Source organism: Tetrahymena thermophila (genome assembly GCF_000189635.1).
Source record: "Tetrahymena thermophila SB210 genomic scaffold scf_8254010, whole genome shotgun sequence".
Lineage (NCBI taxonomy): Eukaryota > Ciliophora > Oligohymenophorea > Hymenostomatida > Tetrahymenidae > Tetrahymena > Tetrahymena thermophila.
The window spans coordinates 124,987-134,029 of NW_002476013.1; the positions used below are offsets into that span (position 1 = coordinate 124,987).

General features: G+C 21.5%; 1 protein-coding gene across 1 annotated transcript; it reads right to left on the reverse strand. All coding sequences in view use genetic code 6, as the record gives it.

Moving 5' to 3' along the window:
• Window positions 1-360: 360 nt before the first annotated feature.
• Window positions 361-5,971, reverse strand: TTHERM_00326910 (REJ domain protein; the record flags this gene model as incomplete). Its single annotated transcript, XM_001026454.3, has 5 exons — window positions 361-644; window positions 800-4,066; window positions 4,136-4,343; window positions 4,407-4,899; window positions 4,954-5,971. 5 exons carry the CDS (start codon window positions 5,969-5,971, stop codon window positions 471-473), a joined length of 5,160 nt encoding a protein of 1,719 aa, XP_001026454.3. The 3' UTR covers window positions 361-470.
• Between the last annotated feature and the right edge of the window lie 3,072 nt (window positions 5,972-9,043).

Sequence of the window (9,043 nt, forward strand, 5' to 3'; positions counted from 1 at the left end):
TTAAAGTTGTAGAAGAGATTCAGTTTTCAATTTGTTATTATTATTTTTTGTTAAAATAACTTTAATAAATTAATCAACAGCTTTTGAAGAATTAAAATAATTTATTACTTGTTAATATCATTTTAAATTTAATTTAGATTTTCTAAGCTAATACTAAATTCTGCTATTATTCTCTTTGATTTTATATAAATTTATTTTTTTTGTTAGAATTCTTGTGAATAAAGCTTCATGTATTTATCTTATTAAATAAATCTATCAAGTATATAAATTAATTTTGTAAGCAATTATAAAAAATAGTATATTCGTAGCTAATTATGTAAATATTTTTCTGAATAAATAAAAACATTATAAAGAACTAATAAATTTAAATTTACTTAGAATAATAAATTAGTACGTACTTTAAAATAAAAATGAATATTAATATTTATAAAACTTATCATACACTTAGATTTTATAGTATTATTTATAAATCAAATAACTTATGTAAATAATTTAAAATAGCATATTTACTTTACCCTTGATTAGAATATTGGACTATGCTTAGTTTTACAACTGACATCATAGTTAGAATTCCTATAAAATCTATTCCTACTATCAACAAAAATGATAAAGTTTGGCTATTAGCGTAACTAGCTTCTTGTCCACTTATAATAGATAAAATTACATAATAATAAAATAATAGAAGGCAAATTAAAAATAAAGCTGATATCTTTTTACCAACAGTTTTGATTTTATGTATAAAAATTATAATGGTTACTCCTGCAACTAATATAATTGAACTTATTAAAGAGATAATTACTTTTTAATCAAGATTATAGCTGTCATCAAATATTGTTGTTAAGCATAAAGAATGAATTATTCTAAGATAAAAAATATTAAATCTGATTGCTCTTGATATTTTTGGATCATAGGTATAAAATATGTTAAAAAAATCATGGAATATAATTAATTTTTTGAAAAATGATTTTTTTGCTAGCTTAAACTAATTACCATTTATATTTTTTTATTAAAGAATTTTTTCTTTTTAATCTTCTTATCCATTTTTTTAATTTTTTTCTAAAGAATTATCATTTTTCAAATTTTATTAATTTTATTCATTGAAAGCATTATTAATTGATTATATATTTTAAGATTCTTTAGAAAATTATTATTTTTAGATTATTTCGTTGTTATTTATTTAAAAATTACTTGCTAAAGATCCTTGTTTATTGTCTATTAATTAAATATTATTCTAAGTAGTGTAATAATTATTTTATTATATATTCAAAGATAAAAAAGTTTATGCACCTAATTTTGTTGTTGTTTCTAATGCTCCTATTTAATTTTATAATTTTTATAACTAAAGCTCATATTATTATTAAAGTTAATTAGATTGAGAGCTTAAAGTATCGATTTACTATTATTTTTCGGCTTATTAATCATGTAGTTTATTCTAAAATTCTTCATTTTAAACTTGATCTTAATCTTACTAAATATTTTTACTATACACTTATTAATCTAAATCTATTAATTGCATTTCATTATCTTGTTTTAATACTTCCTACTTCTCTAATTAATATTATTGATTAACATGAGATGAAAAATAAGGTGATTTATATGAAGGATGTTTTTAGTTTTTTTGTTCAATTTTTAAGTTCTGTTTAATTTATTAAATAGAATCAAAATTTTCTTATTAAAATAAATGCTACTATTTCTATTGATTTAAAGCAATATTTTCGTCTCTACTCGTGATTTTTGCATCTTTATTTGAAAGATTAGCCTCAACATTATTTTATGTATTTATTAAGTTCTAATCGATATCAATTAAAGGAGATATTCTATGACTTTACTAATCAAGGTATTTTCTATCAAGGCGTTACCCTATAAAAAATAAACTTATTGATAATAATGTTACACAGCTTAGTGTCCAAAAAATTGCATATTTATAGAAATATTTAAAATTTGATATATTGTTAAAACCTTATGAACTAAAAGCAGTTTATAAATTTTTATTTTATATAATTTATTCTAAATCATCTGTAATAGTTGTTGGAGTTTTATCTTTACAATAACAATAGAATCCATTCATTTAAGTATTATTTACCATTTGACATTTTGAAGAAGACCAAGAATTAGTTTGCTTTTAGAGGCATGTTAATTTATTTTAAGATTTGCTAACATTTTAAAATTTGTAAATGTAAGTCGAATTTTGGTTCAAACTACCATTACTTACACTGAGAAGTCTTCTGTTACTCATATTATTTACATTTTATATTTGAGGTATTATCACTGGATTTTAAGAAATTGTAATATTTGGTTAAAATTTTACGAGTTATTAGGTATAATTTATAAATTCAGGCGTTTGGTTATAAGGGTTTTAAGAATATGTGCTGTATGATATGCTATAAATATTAGTTGTATTTGATTGTATTTCAACAAATTCCTAAACATACTAATAAAGGTTCTTTTCTGTAATTTATTAACAATTTAATTATATTAAATTTCCTTCAAGTTAAATACCTCCTGTATTAGGAAGAGTTATGTTAGTTAAAAAGCCACATATCTAATCTGATATGTTCATTTAACTTGGTAATAGACTATAAGAAATACTTTAGGTTGTAGAATTAAGCATCTTAAAACTGTCAACTAAATTTTATATTACTATATTGTTATTATTTAAAAGTTTATTACTTGTATCCTACATCAACACAATTTAATTTTAAAGAGTATTATTTATATAGTTAAGTACACCTTACTATTGACTATCTTACTTGCTAATTAATGAAAATTATAGCTATGAAATAACTTTATTTGAAAATGTAGAAAGATATGATTAGTTTGGAAGAGAAATAGTTGAATTAATTATCTATGAAATTAGTAATGGTTTTCTTTGGTTTACAGAATTTAAATTATAAAGAGGGTAATTTTTAGATATCTCTTCACCAACAAGACACAAATTCACAACTATCTATTTTATAAACTAGTTATTTACTGACTAAATTGTTTGATCTATGATGTTATTTATTTATTCCTCTCCTTGATCAAAAGGGTCTACTTTTACTTACACTGTTGAGTTAAAAACTGAAAGTTTAGAATTCATTACTTATCCCATTATAGTCAAGTTTCCTGAGGGTAAAGTTGTATTCATTAGATTTATTAATGACTAATCTTAGATTTATCTCCTAAGAATATTATTTGGAATTAAAATTTCTTGTTTAAATTCACTGTTATTTTGATAGTAAAAGAATTAATAAGTTAAAACATTATCTGAGCTTGTGCAACCACTCATTTATAAAGTAAATATAGTTTACAAAGCTTATCCTGAAGTTGGACTAACAGTAAATAAACAGTTAGCAGGAGGTAAGTTGATGTTAAAGCTTTTTACAGTCATACTAGGCATATAATAAGAAGGATTGTAGGCAGTGAACCTGACTTATACTACAGGATTATCTTGTGTAACTGAAATAAAATAGTCCCAAATCCTAAATTTAACTTAGTAAAAATCAAATTTTATAAATCCAACTTCAATATTGTTATACAGAACTGCTCCAGCGTATGTTATTACGTCAGAGGAAACATTACTTCCATATTGTAGAGTGACAAATATATCTTCATTAAGGTTGACTTACTGCAATTATGATAAGTCTTAAATAGAAACAAACAATGGTGGAATGTCTATTTCTGCAATTATAGCTGTCATATTACTATAACTAGTTCTTGTGTCCTTCTATCCAACAAAGGAGAACTATAGGGTTTGATAAGGAGTAAAAGTAGAGGCAGGAATAACAGTACTAAGACTATTCTAAGCAAGAGTTACAGTATTGTTTCTGAAGTCAAGACATTATCTATCTCCATTTGATTATGAAATTAAAGACTAACATAACCAGCTTAAGCTTATTCCTTAAGGGGCACTCGAATCTTAAATTTCTAAATCTCTAACGATACCTGTCAAATTCAAATCTTTTTTGTAATTGAATAAGCCATCCTATCCACTTATGATCTAAACAAATAGCTTAGATAATGCAGGATTGATATTTACACTAGTCTACTATGTTATTGTTTTGTTGTTGTCTAATACTGCAGAAAGCTAAAAATTATTTAATAAATAATTTTTCTTTTTTTATTCTAAAACGAAATTTAAAATAATAATTTTTACCTACAAATCAAAGGCCGTGTTGAATGGAATCTAATATTTTTTAACACTAACTTAAAAGCTTTATAAAGTAGTTTAAGAAAAGCTTTAGTTCAAAATAGGTAATGCCTTGGAACTAATTTAAATGTCATATGGTTCATAAAGCTAAAATGATCCGGATTAATCACATATTTAAATATAAAGTTAGAACAAAAATGATAAATCCATATACCTTTAGTTAAAAAAAAGATAATATTTTTACTTTAAAATTAAAATTTTTTTTGCAAAATAATACCTATAAATAGGTGAGTAGGCACTCTAAATAGTTTAAATTACTATTTGTTTATACTTTTTATACATTGTAGAAAATGATAAAGTTCCATTAATGTTGACTCTCATGAAATATTGAACAGTAGCTGTCACTTTAGTGTCAGGTGGTATTAAATATTTAGGAATAATTAAATTAGAATTAATATTATTGTTTGCAGTTTACACTATCATATCAACCTGTTATGATGTTTGTGAATCTAAAGTAGGTTAGGTTTAAATACTCCAAATAATTGAATTAAATCCTCTGTTTGCATCATTTTATGGAATTAATTAAAAAGTAATGTCGTTACAAGTGTTTTATAGCTCATCATATTTATAATTCATTTAAAAGGGATTATTTCTTAGCTAAGTAAAGCTGAGTAAATAAAAAGTATCAATAAGATTATTATTGTTTTAATATGAAAGAATATTGGGTAAAAATGAAATTTATTAAGTTTCAGTTATATTAGCATCTTAACCTTTTTAATTAAAATAAAATTTAAATAAACATTATTTTAATAATTAAATATTACTTAAGGTGATAGTAATGTTAGTTTTGCTTATGCTGCAAATAGGATTTGTACCCAGCTGGCCCAAAGTTTATGTCTAAAAAATTTAACTGCATCCCAAAATATTGTTTTTCAAAGTGACTCCAAAATTAATTGTTAGAATAGGACTATCGCTTGCTAAATTGGCTTATAAGACTGCAACATTATCATTACTACATTAGTAGAAAATATTTCTATTGTCTATACCATTTTTACAAACACATGTTCCACTGGATAAGGTCATTGTTTCATAGCAGTCTAAACATATATCTTTATTTCCAAATTGGCAAGATCTACAAGTAGTAGCACATGTTTAACAATCAGATGTATATGTAGAACATTAATCGCATGTCTTCTAAACTAAATTTAATTTGTAATTGTTAGGGCACCATTAATAGCAGCTATATGATTGCAAATAATAACCTGGTTGGCAAAAACCACAGCTCTAAGCGTCTGAAGATTGAAGACTGTAGAATTATTCAAAACCTGTTTCTCTGTAAGCACCCTTACCAGCAAGAATATAAAGACCGCATATTTAACCAGGGAAATAGGCATAGTTTGAAATAGAGTATCCTAAATATATTCTATAAATACTAGATGTTTAGTGAGTTATAATCTATGTGCTTTTTAAAAAAATTGGATTAGAAGAAGGTAATTTGTAGAAAGATTGGAACTTTTATTCAGTAGAACCTACTGAAACATAGATAAAAGCCCATTTATTAACATCATCTGAAGAAAAAGTTGTATCAAGCCAAATATTAGGGCTATTATTTTAATTTTAGTCTGAGTACAATGTATAAGAATGATTTTCTAAAGTATATCCCATAGTGTAAAAAGTTAATAATCTGTCTCCAAAGTATGTTTTATCATTCCAATGATTTGCAGGATTAGAAGTAAAATGGAAACCTACTCCCCAAATATTACTAACTAATTATATTTTAAACCAACCGTAAATAGCAAAATCAAGCAAATTATCCCAAGAGCTATTTGTGAATTCTTACATACTTTTACCCACATCTGAATTATAGTATCCTAATAGCTATTGGGAGGTAACTACGCCTAATGTTATTAAGAAGAAAAGAAAACTTTACATTGAATTATTTTAAGATATTATTCCTATTATTTAGTCTTTTTTATTTATTAATTTTAAATTATTTACCCTTGAATCAATTGATTTTAAATTATAATTTCTTAAAAAAGAATAGATCAATTTTCTGTATTTTTTAATAAGAATAAACCTACTTCTTCAATTAATTTTGATTTTAAGATAATCACTGATAAATAATTTTGAATCGAATGATCAAACTATTTTAATTTAATCAATCGATAAATAGTTAATATAATACCACTCATATGTACTTACATGAATTAATCTAAAGATTGATTTCATAATTAATAAAATTAAATTTAAACAGGTAACTTACAAAAAAACTTTAGTCATCTTACAAATTAAAGACTGATTTAAAAAATATAACTACTGTTTAGATAAAATTTTTTATATATTTCTTCAAATATTTCGAACTGTGATTTTATAAATGGCAATAAATTAATAAGATGATAAATTTTTAATTTTCATTTTTTATATTTTTGAAATATATTCATTTCTTTATTTTTTAAGATCATCTAATAACAAATTAAATCAGTGTTAGTTAATAATTAAGGAGTGGAAGAATAGAAATAACAAAAAATATTTAAATACTACTAATCCTCATTATTTATTAATAAAAAATAAATATCATAAAAAAATATATTTATATCATGTTGAAAATTTTAAGGCTTAATTTAACATAAATAATTTTTAAAATATTTAGGGTATTATAATTAAGATAAAAATTTTAAGAAAGTTAAATAAATAATATTTAAAAAATGAATCAATCAGAAAAAAAGATATCTAATTTAACAAAAAGGTGATGTAATATTATAGTTATAATATAAAAAGATAAATTTCACACTTGAACTGAAAAGTTTTAAAAACAAAAACCAAAGAAAGTTCAAGATTTCTAATTAAAAAAAGAAATATAAATATAAGTTTATTTATTTAAAATGTTGAAATATCAATATAAAACATTTTAATAGCTTAAATATCTCCATTTTTTCTTTTTTTTTTTTTACTGCTCAATATAATATATAAATAAATGTTTTATCTTGAAATAGCTAAGGCTGTACCTATTGATAAAAATTATTACAAAAAAATGTATGCATTTTTTTTAACTTAACGTTTACTTGTGGATAATCGAATAGAAAATAAGTATATTAATTAATACAAATTTCGTCATTTAATAAAAATATAAAGGGCATTCCAAATCATTTAATTACATAAAGTGTAATAAAATAAAAAAAATATCGTTTTTATCATTTAATTAATTATGTATCATTCATTATATTTTTTTAGGTTGAATAGATATTGGTATGACTAAAATTGAATTTTATTTGATTAAGACTTAAGAATGTACATATATTTCTGTATTAATATATTTTTAACAATATATAATTAAAGAAAGCAGTATATCAAAATCCTAAAGTAAAGTTTGAGAAGAAAGAAAAATATAAATAATAAATATTGAATTAGATATTTAAGAATATATTAATAGTAAAATAATCTAAATAATTAGATTAGATGGTATTCTTTTATTATAATATTGTTAGATTCATAAGTATATTCTAAGTTAATTTACTGATTACAAGAAAACGAAATATGTAATAATTTATATATATGTTATTTGGAATATAAATTTATATTTTGATTAAATATTTAACAATTAGTCTATAATAATTTAGTGAATTATTTTTGCCATATCATTATATACTTCTTATATCGTTCTGGTAATTAATTCATTTCTTCTAATTGTTTAAAATTGTCATTAAATTATTTATTTTAAATTATATTGCTGGTGTTGTGTGAAAATATAATCTTTTATTTTGTATTTCATTCATTTTTAACTTTTTTGGTTATCGCATTTCTCTTTCATTATTTAAAAAATAAATATTAATTTTTTATATTTATAATAATTTTTCTTTTTCATATTTAATAAATTTATTTCCATAATGGTCTAAGAATTTTGTAATTAATATATTAATATCTTTCATTGGTTTTATATTTTTTTTATCTTAATAATAACGCTTAATTAATTTTATTAACTATGATCTAAGATTATTAATGGATTAAATAAGCAGATATTAGAATAGAAATATTTAATCTAATAATTCATAAATAAGTTACACAATATTAAAATTTAATCCTAGGTATTTATAAGTTTTATCTATTTCTATAAAATTATTTTTCTATCTAAAATATTATTATTTTAATTGTATATTAATTTAATATTCAGGATTACGAATGTTATAAAAGAAAAAAACAAAGAATGTTAAAACAGATATTTAATTTTTAACTCAAGTTAAATGCTTGATAAAAAAAATTTAGATTTCTTTATCAAAAAATTAAATATTGGACAAAACATTCTTTATTTTTTTTTCTATAATATTCGAATCCTGTTTCAAAAACTTTATTGTTTCTTTTAAATTTTATATTAATTAATAAAAAAATAAACAAAATTATAAATTTGTTTCAAAACCTTTTTTTTTATTACATTACTTAAATTTAGACTATTTTTTCTTATTAAATACTGAAAAAAAAGAAAAATACTATTTTAAATAAATTTAGAAGAGTTAAGTATAGATATTTTAGATATTAGTAAGTAAGATTTTTTTGTAAAATAAGAAGATGAAAATGATTTTTAATTTGAATATGGACAAATAATGTATCACAAAAATTAAAAATTGAAAGTATTACACTGATATAATTTCTTAATCATTAAAATAAATAAAAAACATTTATATTTTTGTTTTTAGAACATATCACAGAAAAAAGTTAGAATTAACAAAAATTTTTAATAAAAAAGTTAAGGCATATAATTACAACAATAAATTATGAAAGGAAATTACTAGTGTTGATTTAACAATGAAGTTCTTGGTATTAATCAGCAATCGATCATTTCGAAAAAATACAAACTTATAATACAATAAATAAATAAATCGCTATTATGTTTATGTAGCCTTGAAAAAGGCAGACCATAGG